The 17,628-nt window shown below is 47.7% G+C and overlaps 1 protein-coding gene across 17 annotated transcripts in view; it reads right to left on the bottom strand.

The window, feature by feature from the left end:
* The window catches only part of Cit (citron rho-interacting serine/threonine kinase), a 176,924-nt gene that overhangs the window by 62,021 nt on the left and 97,275 nt on the right, over positions 1-17,628 (bottom strand). For 9 of the 17 annotated variants that reach the window (XM_075981753.1, XM_075981762.1, XM_075981772.1 and 6 more), the window contains 9 exons: positions 17,052-17,309; positions 16,835-16,885; positions 15,857-15,910; positions 13,965-14,105; positions 11,982-12,107; positions 8,702-8,797; positions 4,583-4,699; positions 3,445-3,554; positions 2,207-2,381 (listed from right to left, as the gene is read on the bottom strand). In XM_075981753.1, coding sequence (XP_075837868.1) covers positions 2,207-2,381; positions 3,445-3,554; positions 4,583-4,699; positions 8,702-8,797; positions 11,982-12,107; positions 13,965-14,105; positions 15,857-15,910; positions 16,835-16,885; positions 17,052-17,309 — 1,128 coding nt within the window. The remainder of the gene's footprint in view (positions 1-2,206; positions 2,382-3,444; positions 3,555-4,582; positions 4,700-8,701; positions 8,798-11,981; positions 12,108-13,964; positions 14,106-15,856; positions 15,911-16,834; positions 16,886-17,051; positions 17,310-17,628) is intronic. The other 8 variants (XM_075981796.1, XM_075981812.1, XM_075981837.1 and 5 more) reach the window with 3 other exon arrangements.

Below are 17,628 nucleotides of genomic sequence, written 5' to 3'. Positions count from 1 at the left end.
TGCTGTAATCATAGGCTACCTTTGGGGACTAGCAACAAGGGTACAGAATAAACTCAGCACACTCACTGGGGGAAGTGGGGGACATATCCAGCAGAGAAGGTACCCCAGAAAAGGTAAAAACCAAGTCCCAGGTCACCAGAGCAAAGAGAAGAGAGAACTGCAGAAGATGTGTGGCTAATTTGAATGGGGCTGGAACAAAGGACAGAGGAGAGCTGAGTATCTGTGGTGTTTCCAAAGGGGTACCTTCCAGAGAGTACCACCAGCGACCCCGGCTCAGAAGAGGAAGAGCATCAGTGCAGGGAGGGTGGGGGGACTGTCCGTGGAGAGGGGAACACAGCTCAGTATTAACATACTAACACGTTGAACTTCTCCCTCACGGGAAACCCAAGTGTAGTGGTCTAAAGTCCTCCGCAACACCAGCTCAGAAACTCAACAGGAGAGCCTGGCCGAGTCTAGATCTGCCAGTCCTCAACACGTCAGTGAGAGCTGAAGCCAAGAGTTCAGGATTCTCACGTGACAACAACGAAGGTGATGTGACCACAGAAAACAGAACTTAGAAGACACCAGGCACTGTCGCTCATAGAGCTCCCCAAGAAGCCGATGAGGGAGGTGTTACCGCTCCCTCCACTCAGGGATAGGCAATTATGCAAATTTTACAGTTTAAAAAAATACAAAATAAAAAGACGGTAGGGCTGGCATTCGAACCCAGGAAGCATGGTAGGAGTTCATGTTTGCAAACACAATGTCTTCCTGTTTGTCTCATTAAAATGCCAGCTGTCAGTGCAGGCTGGGACTCTACCAGCGAGCCTGCAAACTCCCCAGATGTCCACTGGCGAAAGCCCGAGACACGGGCGACAGTGAGGCAAGGAGAAATCTGGTAGCAAAAGGCTGGGCACTTAAAGCAGAACCCAGAAGTCCCGAAGGTCACAGAAGGAGCCACCATAGCACGCCGGGACTAAGGAGAAAGCTCAGGGCCCTTTAAGGCGAAGCAGATTTGAGGCTGAGGCCTCTGTCCTGAATCTCACACCAGCTTGTTGCCCAGAGAAGATGGACTCCCAGGGAGAATGAGAGCCCTGAGCCTCTTATGAAACATTTTAAGTTTCTCCTACCGCCCCGGGGGTGGGAGAAGCAGTGAGTTATTAAAGAAAGAAATGCCAACAAGGTTCCCCGAGGACGTGGTTACCCAGAGGAGCTACTGCACCCGCAGGAAGGCGGTGTACGTCGAGAGGAAAGGTAAAAGACAGCTGGCTCGCCAAGGCTGAAGGCGCCTGCCTGTCTGGGTTGTCTGCACTGACACCCTTAAGGCTGACTCTACTGGGAAAAATCAAAGTGTAGCCTTGGATAGTTCAAGTGAGACCAATTCTCCAAACCAATCACACAGACTACTCCCTACAAACAAACAAAAGAAACTAAAAAGCTACAAACTCCATGCCCCTTCCAATTCCCTTTTTAAGATGATAAAACAGCCTTTGTGGCTCACAACTATGGCTCCCTCAGGAGGCTGAGACAGGCTGGTCATGGTCTCAAAGAACTTAGAAAAAACTGAAGACGACGCCATACGCGCACTATAAGGCTCTGGAGGATGCTACTGGAGGGACCCGTACCTTGACAAGCCCTGGAAATGGGATTTGTCTTTGGAGCCCAGTTAAATCAGACACGTGTAACATTCCTTCTCCACAGTTTAGTCCTCCAATGTTCCTAGTTTTGCTCCATCAGGCGAACCTTAGCCTGGCTGTCTTTTAAATCTCCTGTGATTATGAGACCGACCTCGGCCCCAATCATAGGCCTGCAGCCTGCCCATGCATGAACTATACATCTTGTGGCCCTCACTAAATCCTGCTGAAGGGGGAACTTCTTATTACTGTTGGACAGATGCTTCAGATGCTTCAATCTACACGACTCCCACAGAGCCCTAAAAGGGAGAAATGTCACCACTGACGCTTTAGAGATAAGGAGCCTAAAGCACGGACATATGATCCATGAACAGAAAACTAGGGGGCTGCCAAGAGGGCTCAACAGGTCAAGGGGTTTGCAGCCAAACCTGAGTTTGAAATCCAAAGGCTTACATGGTAGAAGGAGAAACCCAAACTCCCACAGGCATGCTGTGGAGTGTGCACGCGCAAGGCCTCCAGTGTGTACTGATTTACGCTTTGGATGCTGGCTGACTCAGGGACTGGATTCCCCCAGCAAAACCCTTCATCCTCACCTCCCTCAACCTTGTCTCCAGCTCCAGCAGCCGATTCTTGTCACTGTGGTCTTGGTGGCTGATTTTCTCCAGCTGCTCTTCCAACTTTCGGTTCTGGGCCTCCAGTTTCCCGGCCTGTGTCTCCAGGTAAAATTTCTGCTGCCTGAGTTCTGAAATCATCTCTTCCTGGGCCTTCCTGGTGGGGGGGGAGGGTAAACCAAACAGACTCATCAGAGGCAAGCATGTCTCCCTGGTACAGCAGGCAGAAATGGGGTGAGAAGGTACATCTTCAGTGAGTAGTCAACAGTGCTCTGAGTTCCTTGTCAACGGGATTACGTATGGTCAAGCAACAGATGCTAACATTACAATCCTTTGGTAGATCTTTTTGTTTGTTTCTTTTAGAGCCTGTATACAGAGTAGAGAGAGGCCTCCTTCAAGTAGAGGGGGAGTTCACAATGCACGCTCTGTAAAAGATGCTGCAATCGAGAAAAGACAACTTTGCTCCTTCTAGAACTCTGTGGTGCTTCCTCACCTTCCTGCCAATTGTGACAAGTATCAAACCCGAGAACCCAAGACTAGAGAGTGGGTGGCCCAACTGGTTCATAGTAAGATGGGAGTGTTTCCAAGGTCTCTGAAGGGATGTGCCGAGGGAAGACATTCCTCAGGACTGTAAATTCAGGCAAGGAGACCATGATCTGAGCATTTATAAACTTGGCTGGCCCTTGCTGACCCCCAAGGTACAGCTCCCTATAGCAGGATGCATGGCTGAACTGGGTGCACACAAAGTCACCTCCTGCTGATTAACAGCAGCCCAGGATGGGAACAGGGACAGGAGCTTTCCAGAAACAAACTCTAGCCAGCTTCCTCAGGCACAGGAAATGCTCTGTGGTCTGTAGGAATCTGAGGTACCTGAGAATACGTGACGTGTACCTTGGTGGTGATGCACACCATTAATCCCAGCACTCGGGAGGCAGAGGCAGGCAGATTTCTGTGAGTTCAAGGCCAGCCTACTCTACAGAGTGAGTTTTAGAACAGCTAGGGCCACACAGAGAAACCCTGTCTCAAAAAACCAAAAGAATGCCTGACTCGAAAGAGAGGCCGCACAGGGGTGAGGCCATTCAAAGGAGAGCAAAACTACACAAGTGTGCACAGCACGGCTCAGCCGATGCACACACTTGACTTAGCCTGTGGCGGTTTCCATCAGACAAAAGAACAGACTTTCTGTTCCGGAGCTGAGGCGAGCGCAGTAAACTGCTTACATGTTCCTCTGGGTGAAGAGACTGCTGTTTGCCGCCAGCTTGTTGGCCTCGGACAGTTCCACAATCCTCTGCTCCAGGGATCTGATCTTGGAGTCCATAGCATTGATCATCTGAAACACAGGTGACCCCTGACACCTCACACACGGACAGTCTAGTCAGAAAGGGGTGAGGGTGGGCCCTTACAAATGTCCACAGGTGGGTTGGCCAGAGGTAGTGAGAGACTGCACTAGGCAGTACCCTGAAGGTCACAGGTGTCATTGCTCAGTGGATGGTATTCATCAATGAATAAATCGATGAATATGAAAGATATTTCAGTTGTTTTTCCAACTGAAACCACTGTCTCCACACTAAGTGGCCTGTATCAAAAGCAGCTAGCAGGAGCTCTCGGGGAAGCGGCCATCCTGCACAGAAGCAGGCCTCTTACATCTCAGGGCCGTTTGTACTCAACCCAGGCCTTTAGGAGCACGAACATACAACTACGTAAACATTATAACACATTTCTCTACGTTAGCGGTTTCTCAGTTTAGCTAAGGGTGGGGTCAGATAAAAGTAAAACTAGGGGCTATCACACGCCTTTAATGTTCAAGGTCAGCCTGGTCTACAAGAGCTAGTTCCAGGACAGGCTCCAAGGCTACAGAGAAACCATCTCAAAAAACAAGTGTATACCTTGGTCAGGCCCCTCCTTTAGAGAGACAGGGGAGGAGGCATGAAACCCAGCGTCCTCGTGTATGAAAGTACTTGAACTGTGCTATGCCGCAGTCCCAGTCCTTCCCTTGGGGATCCTGGGGTAGGAAACCCCCATGAGCATCTGGGATAATATGGATGGATTTCATGTATCCCAGGCCAGTCCCATGCCCAGCAAGTTTGAAGGGAGAGAAATCAGTAAATTTTAAAAGAGAGAGTGACTTGGGAGCCTGAGAGCCACTGGGTGCTGTCCAGAGGCACTTTGAAGGGACCCTGCGGTGTCAGTCACTAGAGAACACAAATCCAGCCACTGTTCTTTGGGGAACGAAGCTTCCTAGTACCCACAGACCCTGTATGATGCCACAGAGAGAACACGTTACCAGATGAAATGGAGGGACTCTTGGCCTCACTCGAAACCCTTCTCGGGAAGGTGGCCTGGAGTCTTGCTACCTACCGCCTTCTGCTCGCTGAGGATTTTGCCCTTCTCGTGGGCCTCCTCTTCATGTCTCTGCATCATGTTCTCCAGGCTCTCCTTGTCGGCCAGGTCTTTCTTTATCTGATTGTCCAATACCTACGGAGACACAAGATGTGAATATCCCAGGAAGCTAAACTGGGGGAGGAGGGGAAGAGAGGCAGCAGAGGTCCAGGCCTCCAGACTCCAGGGCAAAAAAAAAGGTGAAACCCGAGCAGAGTCAATTCATTCACCAAGACAACTTGAAGAAGAGACCATCGCCACCAAATGCCCAAAACCAGGTGGACATGAATGAGAAGTCTGCTGGGAAGTCGGGCAGCTCCAAAGACCGGAGAGCTGTGCCCAAACCAAGAAGGCTGATTCCAGCATGTGGGAAGAGGGAGCGCTCAGTGCCTAGCCCTAGACAGGGAAGCGCCTAGCATTTGAGAGCATTACCTAGCGGGGGGGGGGGGGGGGGGGGGTCCTCTTAGCGGTGGTTTTCAAAACATGCCTTGCTCCTAATTTGTACAAAATGAATTCTGAATACTCCCAAGCCATGCATCTCAGAAGGAAAGGAGATGAAGGGCCACAGAGTCTGGGCGACTGGGGCTGATGTTCTGATACAGCCAGCGACAAGATGATGTTGCCCACCAGTGTGTGGGTGGGACAGATAATATAAAAGACAAGGGGAAAGATCCTTTTTTCCTCTGATATAACCAGGATTAAAAGTCCCTAGAAAAAGACACTGTGCTCAGGAAGAGAGAAATGCTGTGTTCTCAGGGCTCAGGCTGTTACTGTGAGCACCTGGTCCCAAAGAGGAAAAATAGAACAGCAACGGTGTCACCAACCACCAGTTTGATCCAGTGTTCTGCAAGGCACTTGACCCTCCAAATCACCAAAACCTCGGGGACAGAGAGGAAAGATACTGAACTCCCCGAGCCTTTGACCAAGCAAGAACCTATGCTCCTCACCACAAAGAGTTCGCTTTGCTTTTGTGAACAACAACACTGCCATCCAACATCCGCCAGAAGACTGGAAATAAAGCTGTTAGAATCGGGGTCACAGATGGGACCTGAAATATGCCTTTCCCACAATGTCTATTGTGAGGGGCCCTCCATGGCTCCTGAGGACATTGTCCCTAAAAAAGAACTAGTCAGCGGGGAAGGGGTCCACAAGATAAAGGAAAGAACAAATATCAAAGAGGGCTTTCAACTAGAATTCTATGAGGAAGGAAAAAAAAAAAAAAAGAAAGTTAGTGGAGAAGCCTGGAAGGTGGCAAGCAGGGTCATGAGGGTTCAGAGCACTCAGTGGGGTAATAAAGTGACCGTTCTGTTGGATGTCTGAGCGTGGTTCTAAAATTATGAGCAAGAACACAGTGGATCCGGGGTATGATCAGAGCTATGACCAAAATGGCCTTACAGAAGCTGGAACCAACAATACAATACAGAAGAGTTCAGAGGGAACAGCTTGTCTGGATCCCAGGAGAGGAGGCAGAAGAAAACAGCTTTTCTGGAACATTTCCTGGGGTCTATAAGATAGAGTTCTGTCCAGCTAGAAGGGACCAGAGATTGCGCAACACCTAGGATGCCCAGGCTAAGGAAGCCCCCTTCTCCAGGGTGCTAAGGCAAAGGAAGATGGCTACTCAGAATGGCTGTTCTAAATCAGATCTCCACCTTGGCAGCAATGGGTCCTGATACAACCTGCACGTTGATCAAAAGGGACATGCCGTCACCCAGAATGAAAGCATCTTGGCTTTGACAGGGTTTGACTGGCAGGGGACAGAGATGTAAGACAGACATGGCTTTTGATGGGCCTTCAGTTTCATCATTCAAACCACACAGCGGATTCCACAAGGGGGTTACTGTCGTTACGCAGGCATTCTGAACACTAAAGTCTGGAAACCACTACAAATTCTAAACTAAAAGGTGAGCTCGATAAATTTAAGAGGCCACATCTGGACATTTTCCTACAGTCATTTAATAAAAAGTAACTGAAAATTGCCACAGCTAAGAGAGAGTGGCAGGCGGTGATGGCAGTGTGTCTGGGTGAGAACGGACATGCTGGACTCGCCAAGAGAGGACCTCTTAATGCTAAGGATGCAAGCAAACCCAGAACAGGGTCACCACAGACACCAACAGCCTCTTTCAATGACTGGGCAAAGAAACGATCACATATGATAGAATGACCAAAGTCATGTGACAGGGGCTCAGTTCTCAGGAGTGGGGGTAGGGGTGCTGACAAGAGAAAGTATTTCAGACCAAAAGCCAAGCAACAGCAGACAAAGAAAGAACGACTAAAACAAAGTTGTTTCTAGCTGAAGGCATTTGCTGACCCAAGTGAACTGGAGCTCCTGTCTCATAGCCTCAGGTATGAGAGAAGACTGAAGCCAAAGTTTCCTGTAATGATGCACCAGAGAAAACGGGCAAACGGGAACAGCCATCATCGTGAGGGAGAAAAAGAGAGGGGTGCAAAGCCAATCTTCAACACACCAGTCATCAGATACAAATGCTCAAAAAATGACAGACCTGAAAATGAATACATAGGATCAAAAATTATCTTTCATAATCTAGCAAACTTGGGAATAAAACAAATAGCATATCTGCCTAGAAATAAAACATATTCCTGAAATTAAAACCTCAATAAGCAGGTTTGTCAGCAGTTTAGACACAGTTAAGAGAGGCTTAGCAAAGTGGAAAGCAAGGCAGTAGAACTCACCTAGGATACAGCACAGAGGGACAAAGAAACGGAAACATGGAAAAGAGTGGATTCCAGGAGATCTAGCCCATGTCTACTTAAGTTCTCAAGATGGCAGCAAAGACAAAAGAGAGCAAAAATAATACTTGAAATATATCAAACACTGATTTTCTTGGTATCGAGTAAAAATGTATCAATCTACTCAAAATTTCCAGCAGGATAAATAAAAGAAATCAACGTCCCAACAACTCACAGCAAGACTACAGAATTAAAGACAGAAGGAGACACACACACAGAGACACATACACACAAGCTTAGCTTCATTTTCAGGAAGGTAACAGTAAGAGTGGGGTTGAGTGGCCAAAGAGCACTGTCGCAGCTACAGAGAACACGGCACCCTAAGAACGAGGCTGACGTGTACATCGGCAGCACAAACTGAACTTGGAAGTGGTTGGGGGCAGTACACTGGAGCTGAGGAAAGTATATATGCAAATATCAAATTATAAATAATAGTATCAAATATAAAATAATAAAAAGCATTTTTTAAAAAAAAGAATGGGGATGGACACTGTTACATCCAACAAATACACCAACTTAAAATGCACATTCGAGAAAATAAATAGCACAAAAGTAAAGGTGAGGGGGCGGGGACGCAAGAGAGGGTAACCGAAGAGATGTGAAAAAAGCAACTGATTAGACATGTAAAAAATGTCATAATGAATTAAATGGATGATTTTGTACTATAATATATGCCATTTCTAAAAAATGAAACTAAGGAGCTGGAGAGTGGTTAAGAGTGCTGGCTGCTTTTGTAGAGGACCTGAGTTCAATTCCCAACACCCACGTCAGGTGACTCAAAACCATCTGTAACTCCCAGCTCCAGAAACAAACCAAAACAAAACAAACAAAAAACAAATCCATTGCCCTCTTCTGGCCTCCTCAGGTACTACACTCACATGCATATACCCCACCCCCACCACACACCTAAAATTAAAAAACTAAATTAAAATTTAAAAATAAAAAAATTTAAAATGAGGATTATGCAAGCACATTTTCAGAACAACAGTAGCTCTTTACAAAATTAAGTTCTAAAGGATGTACTTTAAACGAAAGGAAAAGGTACTGAATGAAGTCAGAGATGCAGAGAAAAAGTCAAAAGCAAAGAATATCATGACTACGTGGGCAAATCTACATAAATCACGCCCCAAACCACCGTGGGTTAAAAACGAATAAATAAAGATGGACCACAATATGGAATGAAGAATATATTAAGCTCCAGACTTGAAAATCTCCCACCATGCAGTAAGGACAGGGTTTAGCCTACACCACCCTTTGCTCTAACAAGCTGTGAACCCAAGTGCCCGCGGATGCAGGGAAGCCACCCGCGTGCTCGGGAAGGTTTAGACGGGACCGGCAGGGTGGCTTTACTTTAATCTTTTCCTCGTAGTGCTGTTCTTTCTGTTTCAAGTGTACTTCCAGGTGTTGTGCTGAGACCTGAGCCTCCCGGTGTTTCTCCTCCAGCTCCTGGACACAAAAGAATAGTCAGTCAGGCGTGCTCGGGGAAGGGAGCCAATGCGCACGAGACAATCACAGGAAACACGACTGTCACAGGCACCGCAGATCACTGCAGCCACTGCTCCCTCCAACACTAGACGGAGGCTCTTGGGAAGAAAACCACCAGTGTGTGGCCTTGGTTCTCCCAAGTCCAAGCAGACACACACACACACACATACACACACACATACACACACACACACACACACATACACACACACACACACACATACACACACACACATACATACATACACACACACACATACATACACACACACACACACACACACATACACACACACACACAACAGCTGGTGGGCTGTGAGGCCAGATCAGTTGGTGTGACAGATCAGACAGGGGCAGCGGCTTCACTTTACACAGAGAAATAAAGGCAACAAGGCAACAGTCAAGAGTTCAGCATGGCACAGAGACCCTGTCTTGAGCCTTGGGCTATTTTCATTGTTAATGTTCATCAGCCTTAAATAAGAAAAGGGATTTTAATTTATTATGAAGATAAACAATACTTTGGGTCTTCCTCATTCATAAAAGCATTGCTCAAGAACCCGCGCTAATGTCACAATCAGCGTAAGTATAAAAATAACGTGGCGTTTGGAGTGACCACTGTAAATGACTGGCATGGGAGAGCGTGGACACTGGAGACGCATGCGTGAGACTATGTTTACATGAAGCAGCGCTAATGGGAATGGCGATGAGAATGAAGACGCATGTGTACACAACACACGAGCGAGAAGAGAAGCTGGAGCCAGCAAACAGACTAGTTGAAGGTTCTCTTGCTTCTTTCATTGCTTTTTCTGCCTTTAAACAAAATTGTGATTCATTTGAAAATTACACCAACTTATCTGCCTGTGTATTTTAAACCGACCTCTTAGGAAACACAGCATCCCGTTCACTCGCTAAACACAGGCGCCGTTGCATCAGAACCAGGAGTCTGAACCCTTAGTTAACTACTGACAACAGAAGTCATTGCTCTCAAGTTCTCTTCTCTTCATACTCCTGTGAAATCCTCTATGAAGTCAAAGCAATGATAAAGAATTTCGAAGAATGAGGAAATTATATGGGATATGCCCAGAAAACCGAAGGTGGGGGGTACTTTTGGGAGTCACAGGCACACAACGGCTCGCAAGTCTGCAGCTACAGGCTTTGCTTTGAGGGCCGCTGAAATGCTCGGGCTGCAGACCAGGCGCACAAAACCCACTGCAATGTGCCAGATGCACCCCTGGGGAGCTGAGTGTAAACAGGGGTCCAATTAATAAAAACATTTCGCGGGCTTTGCGCATGTTCACGACAGGACTGCAGAAGCAGAGATGGTGCTGTAAGGAGGCCCTGGTCACCCCCTTGGAAACTTCTCCTCACAATGGCAAGCATTTTAAAGCAAGGACATTTTGGGACCCGCTTGCCAGCACCATCTCTATATGACAGCTTGATGGGTCGTTCTCGGCCAGTGTCCCATATGCCCTGCAGCCTGAGCACAGGGTTCTTGAGCAAGAGGCACGTTCGGCTAAAATGAAGGCACAGACGGTCACACACAAAGGCACTTGGGCAGGTGACAAGATACATTCAGATCAAGAAACTTTACTCTTTGGTTACAAGGCACTTGACAGTCATCTTTCCTCGGGTTCAGTCCTCATAAGATGGCACAGAAATGGGAACAGAAATCTAAAAGTCGGTTAAAAGAAAACCCAGCACTCAGACAGCTGAGCCTGCCGGCTACGTAAATAGTAATTTACAGTCCAGAGTCCGACTAACACCTCGCTGCTTGGGCGTTTTGCATTTTTTGTTGTTGTTGTCATTTTTTAAACGTGTCTTTTACTACACACATCAGAGCAACTCTTCCCTATGCCACGCAGCTACTGTGGTTCGCTGCCGTATTCCAGCCCCCAGAACAGTGCCTGGCACATAGTAGAAGCTCATTAAATATTTGTTGAATGAATGAATGAACACATCACCATTAAAGAGAGAAACACTTCGGAACCACAAGAGCTTAGCCCTTCGTTAACTGTTTGTTAACCAGGGAAGGGGTAACAGCGGCAGGACCTACCCTTAATCACAGTAAAACTCACATGCTTGACAAGAGTCGAGAGAGATTCTGACGACAGAACAGGAGATCGGGAGGGAGTAGACAACCACATCTGTCTTGTGTGCAGACACACACACATACACACATAAATAGAAAGACTGGGAGGCAAAGCAAACAATTTAACCGATCCCTCTTTCATCCCTTTGTTCAAGAACATCCCTACATTGCGGCTATACCCAGAGAAATCTTTCGGGTGTTGAAGAGTTTGTATCAAGTGCTACACAAGCCTGTAAGCCAGCCAGCCTTGAGTTCATATAGCTGCGGGTACCTCGGCTCCCACGAGTGAGGAAGAGAGAGATGAAGTGGCCCATTTACACCCCCACCTCCTTCTAGGGGACAAAAGGGGATTGTGCATGAACCCCAAGTCATCCCTAAGCCTCTTAAATATTGACATCCAACTTCTGCCCTTGGGAGCGAGACTCGAAGGTGCTGCCTCCCCCACTGCCACGGCCTGGCCTGGGAGGCGTATCATCACATCCACAGTCTCAGCCGCCCAAGCGCACATTCCCTGATTGAGTTAATTTGGTCATCAGCGCTGAAGACAGACTCCGAATGATGACACACCTAAAAAAGGACGCTCCAGCGGAGGCCATGGGGTAAAGTACTAGTAAGAGCCAACCCGGCAGAGCCAGTGCGTGGGTGAACAGCGATCTGTGGCAGCTACTACTCCGAGAAAGCAGTCCCTGTGACTCACTTCTTTCGCTTCTAAAAACAAGAATGGGGGCTTTGGTCTTAGAAGTCCAAAACCCAGTAGATTTTTGCACTGGTTTTGCCACATTAATGGCCAAACAAAACTCTGCTAAAGAGGAGAACGGCGGGCAGGGGAGGCGGGGAGATAAATGCATGATTTCATTCTGTAAAACGCCAGGTGAGAGCACACAGAAAAATGACGGCAACGGCAAGAACAGGTCTGTCACCGGGCTGGCTTGTCCAGGCTCCTCTCCATGTGGCTCTCTCCAGTCACCTCCCGTGGGATGGCATTTGAGCCTTCTTGCCCCCGTCCCTCGGAGACCTCTAGCCTCTTTGAACTTTGCGACCTCCACTCCCGCTCACCAGAATTTTATCAGCCATCTGCTGGATCTGTTGGGACTTTGTCTGGATGTCGTCCTTCAGTCTGTTCTCTCTACGCTCCATGGTCTCTAGTCTCTTTACCTTGTTCTCCAGAGAGTGCCGGCGTTCCTGTAGGTCGTGAATCAATCAGAGAGTTTTAATGGAGCAACTGCTGTGGGCATACCACCTGCACCGAGGGAAAGAGCCCTCGAGAGGTAGACACGCAAGTCGGGAAGAAAAAAAATCTTGGGCACCTGAAGCAACGGCGAAGACGACAACTCTAGAATCCGGGTACTCAGCAGTGTGGATTATAAGAGTGCATTCATTCATTCAAATATTTACCAAGCACCTACTATCTGCAAAGTACCACACTAAGCATCATGTGAAATACAGAGAGGAAGGCGATGTCACTCTGCCCTTGAAAAACAAAGGACAAACAACAAACAAATACGACGTGGGTTAAGAAGGGGAGAACCACAGAGCAGACACAAAGGCAGGAAGGGGCCATCTGAACGCACAGTTGAGGTATGGGATAAAGAGGCATGAGCTCTGGAGACACTGCAGGGCAGAAGATGGGGCGGGGGAGCAGGCCACTGACACACAACAATATTTATGAAAGAGAAAGCTTGGGGGAAACACAAAGATAGTCAAAAGGCAATGGGAGTTCCAAGGCAAGCCCAGACTGACCACCACTGCAAAGGCCGTGGAAGCGCAAATGAAAAGGAGCCAGCATTTGTGGGTCACATGGCTATTTCATAGGTCTCAGGTGCACCCAGCCTCAAGGGGTACACCTAAGATATATAGAGACCCTAAGTCGGGTAGTGATGGCACTCGGGAGGCAGAACTCACTCTGTGAGTTCGAGGCCAACCTGGTCTACAAGAGCTAGTTCCAGGACAGGCTCCAAAGTTACAAAGAAACCCTGTCTTAAACCGCCTCCCCACAAAAAACAAAACAAAACAAAAAGAAAAAATATACAGAGACCCTCAAACACTGGGGATGGGGCAGGAGTACTTGGGGGTCCACGAATATTATCTTGTATGAGTTAGGAGGGGAGAAGGAAAGATCTGAAGCTGGAGATCCGGAAACCGTTCCATCTGCTTAACTAGCTCTGGGCCATGAGGAAGGCTACAGGGAGGGCAAAGAGGAGAGGAAGCTTGTTTGTATTTCTAGAAGTCAGGGACTCACTGCTGCACTGGGGTCACTCTGGACTTGAGGCACTGTTCACACACACGCTTGGGTTTCAGGGCAACAGTGGGAGGCAGCAAGGAATGCAGGTGAGGACAGACCTCAGACAGCCGTGTCACCATGTACAGGCAGAGTCACATGAAGATTGTGGTGGGGAAGAGGAAAGACCAGGGGACAGACAGGACAGAGACACTGATTGTGTTCCAATCAACACTGAGACAAACAATGAGGGAGGGCGGCAGAGAGGCAGAGACGGGCAAAGGGGCCTCACTTTGTACTCTCGATTTGTCTGCACTGTTAAGTTTTGACAGTGAAAAGCCACTCGGATTTTCAGTATAATTATATAAATGATTTCAACAACAACAACAACAAAGAATCTGATGGGGAAAGGGCCCAAAACACAGGCCTGGAGTCGCCAACGAGGGTAACCAAAACACAGGCCCAAGTCGCCGACGAGGGTAACTGGCGAAGCCGTGGAGAACAGTCTGTTAGATCTGCATTGTGTTAGAAACAGCAAAACACGGGAAAGAAAAAGAAAACCACAGAGCAGCAGCCAGTGAGCCTAGAGAAAAACAGAACCCAGAGCAGTCGAGAGGCCAGGGCGGAGCAGCAGGACCACCTGTCCAGGCATCGCTCACCTCAGAGCTGCTGAGGTAGGCGTGGAAGGGTTCTTCAGAGGGGAAGAAGTTTGGTCAAACAGGAACAGTGATGTTTCAGTTTCTTTGCCTCAGCACAACCAGGATCAAAGGCAAGGTCAGCTGGGGACAAATAGCTCGGGCTGAGGAAAGGGCCCCGCTCACCTCGGCTTCAACCAGCTTCTTTTTGATGCCTTCGGAAGAATCTTCTCGGTTGTGCAGCTTCTCCAGCTCCCTCTCGGCTCGCTCCTTGGCCTGGCGGATATTCTGCAAGAGCTCAGTGGCCTCTGTGCTCGCTTTTACAGCCTGGCAGGAGAAAGGGGGACAGGGCACTGATGTCTACATGGACTTGTATGGGGGCAAAAAAAACGAAAACAGAAAAAGCAGGTGATACTGAGCACATCAGGGCCAGTCTTCAAAGCAGGAGCATTCGCTTACTGCAGATCTTGTGTATATTAGGTACACTCTTTTTTAATATCGCTGAGTTTGGAACAAGTCTCATAGTTAAAATTGATGTACTTCTCTTTCTTGGGATGACTGATAATCTTTTGTTTCTCCAATTCAATGCAATACAAAGAACCAAACAAAGAGGTACCCAGCATTAATCTGGTTCCTTCTGACTACTCTGCCTGTGGGGAGTGTGGAAACGATTTCAACAGGAAAACAAGGTCAACGCTAGCCGAGTTATGATCTTTCAAGGACTGATAATAGTCTTGGGTCTGTGATAATCGACAAGGTAAAAAGAAAGAAGGCCGAGCCTCTTAATTTTGCCATTTATTAACTTTGATTTGGGTCTAACCTGCACTACAGCTTTTACAGCATTGTGGATAACATATGAATTTAGGGGACAAATTAAAATGTAAATGTATATATAATATTTACACATACATAGGATGCATGTGCATGTGTGTGTGTGTGTGCGTGTGTGTGCGCGTGTGTGCGCGCGTGCGTGTGAAGCATCCTCATATGTATCGCTTCAACTGTAATTTTAACAAGAGCAGCCAGTCAGCTGGTACGGGCCTGTGATCCCAACATCTGGAAGGAGGATAAATGAGTTTAGTGCCAGCCTGTACTGCATAGCAAAGCTCTGGTAAAAATTTTAAAAGTGTAAACTATAAGAAAACACCAATTCTAAGACCTGTAATATGCCAAATGGGAGCCAGTGGCCACAAGGGCTGCTGAACCCTGAAATGCACGAGAACATTCTTTTTATTTTTAAAAGCTAATTTTAATTATTTCAGTCAAATAACAAGAGACTCATTGGACAGAACAGCTCGAAGACAGAGATGTGTCGTTCGGCCACATCGAAGTGCTTAGTGACCTGGAAAAGGCTAAAACGGAAATGCGATGCTATCGCTGTGGTTTGCACAGTACGTTTTTTAAAGAAGGAGGAACTGTCCTTATTAAACCAACCACCAAGCATGTGCATAGACAATCTGATGCAGAAACCATGTCCCAAACCACAGTCCCTCTGTCCGTCCGCTGGGCACTTCTGCGTTCAGCTAGAGAGGCTTTGAAAAGTGGAGAGCAGACCTTCCTTCCCTGTCCCCATCCCGGAAAAGGGAGAGCCGTAACGAAGATGCTAATCACCCCGTCACATCACAAGTGGACACAGCAGCAGAGCACCATTGTGTGCACTTCCGGCATTTGTCAATTGTTTCTTAACAGCTAAAGCACAACTGAAGCAGCGCCATGAGCACAAACTGTGCCAACATCTCCCCACACCCAACACACACAACCACACCACGACACCAGGGAGCCATCACAGTCCCCAGAGAGCGGATCTGCCACAATCCTGGTGGAGGAGGAGCCAGGCTGCCCGGCAAACATGCAAAACGAGAGACCTCCCCTCCCAAGGCACTAAAAGCCACTTTTGGGTTTCTGTTCCCAGAGTCTCACACAAGTTTGGTTTTTAACATCCCAAAAGGAAAACTGAAATCCAGAAGCCTGATATCTGGGTAACAGTACACATGCCCTTCCTCATCTCCGCGCTGGGGTGAGGCGGACAGGGACTCAGGAATGGGGGAGCCCCCTCACGGCCCCTCAGTGGAACTTACCTTTTCCAGCTTCTCCTGGAGCTCCTGGATTTTGAGCTGCTGCTCAGCATTGATCTACAATTAAAGCCAGGGAGAGAACAGAGCGATCAGAGCCTGCTCTTGCTACCTGCAGCGTGGTCCTATTTCCTCCAGGGTTCTGTGGAGCCTCTGGGGTTTGTTTTCTAGAACTTACTAGCATAGAACACTGGCCTGTCAGAGAAGCGTGGGTGTGTCCCAACATGAACTGCGGGGTGGACTATTGATTTCTGTAGGACTAGCAACATATATGAAGACAACATGGCCCAGTGCCTTAACACAAAAAAATTTACCAAGTACCTGGGTAGATGATAACCCCCCACCCCACCCCCCAAAAAAAAGGAGAGAGAGAGAGAGAAAGAGAGAGAAGAAGGGGAGGCTGTTTTAGCCAGGGATGGTGGCATGTGCCTGAAACCCCAGAACTTGAGAGATGGAGTCAGGAAAGCCAGGAATTTAGGGCATCCTCAGCTACACAGTGGGTGTGGGACTAGCCATGACTGCATAAAACTCTCTTTAAAAAAAGGGGGGGGGGCTAGAGAGATGGCTCAGTGGTTAAGAGCACTGACTGCTCTTCCAGAGGACCTGGGTTCAAGTCCTAGCACCTACATGCCAGCTCACAACTGTCTGTCACTCCAAGATCTAACATCCTCACACAGGCATACATGCAGCAAAACACAAATGCAAATAAAAGAAAAAGAAAAAGAGAAAATCCCAATGATTTTATAAAAGAAAAAAAACAAAAAAACAAAAAACCATTAAAACCTAGGGGCACGAAGCATAGTGTAGTGTATCAGTAACGGTACATGCCTGCATTCAATCCCCCTCACCAAAAAAATAAATAAACAAATAAAATATGATAGATTCATCAAGTCTCTACAAAAGTATTCTTATGTGGTAAGCAGTCACTGGTAATATTACAAAACCATTTGCCCCAAATAGTAAACCCAATCCCAGAAAACACACCTTCTCAAGTTTGGAGTACTCTCCCACTTCAGGCTTCCCTTGGTCCTTAGCCTGTAAGTAAAAAGATACATATTGGGAATCTCAACAACCCACGCACATCACCTGTTGTACTTCCTAGGTCTCTGTGATAACATTACAACAAACAATAATAATATTATCTACAAATAAAGGGGAGTTTTCTAAAAAAAAATAAAAACTCATTGTGTCTCCAACCTACACTCATTAAGCCAGCGTGGCCTTGCATCTTGTGAAGATCATCCAGGGCCGTGCCCCCAAAGTCCCCTCTTGGAGGGTGGCTGACTACCTTCATCAATTTGTGCTGACATTCAGTGGCCTTCCGCTTGAATTCCTCAGCGGCAAGCCGAGACTCTCTCAGCTCGGATTCGTAGAGATCGCTGCGTCTCCGGGCGGACACGAGGTCCTCTTCCAATTGACTCATCATCAACCTCATCTCTTCCACCTGAGCCTGGTACTCCTAAAGAGCGGGCAGAGGACGGAAGGTGAAGCCTGGAGCTCCACAGCAGAGGGTGGGCAGTGAGACGGATGTAGATCAACCACAGGGGAAGGTGTACGTTGGAAGAAACGTGTCAAAGGACAGATGGGCAGACAGAGAAAGACGTGAGTGGAAGGATCTAGAGACAGGAAAAACTGGGGGTGTTGGGGGGCGGGGAAGAGGGAAAGAATATTAAATTGTTTTAATGCAGGACACGTGTCTAGAGTAGCCCCAGCAGGAACACACATGCTGAATCAGAGATGCTGAGCAAACAACCGCACAGATTCAGAGAACCCCCAGG

Source organism: Microtus pennsylvanicus, chromosome 1, assembly GCF_037038515.1.
Source record: "Microtus pennsylvanicus isolate mMicPen1 chromosome 1, mMicPen1.hap1, whole genome shotgun sequence".
In the NCBI taxonomy this organism is placed as follows: Eukaryota; Metazoa; Chordata; class Mammalia; order Rodentia; family Cricetidae; genus Microtus; species Microtus pennsylvanicus.
This window is presented reverse-complemented; position numbering and strand designations above follow the sequence as displayed.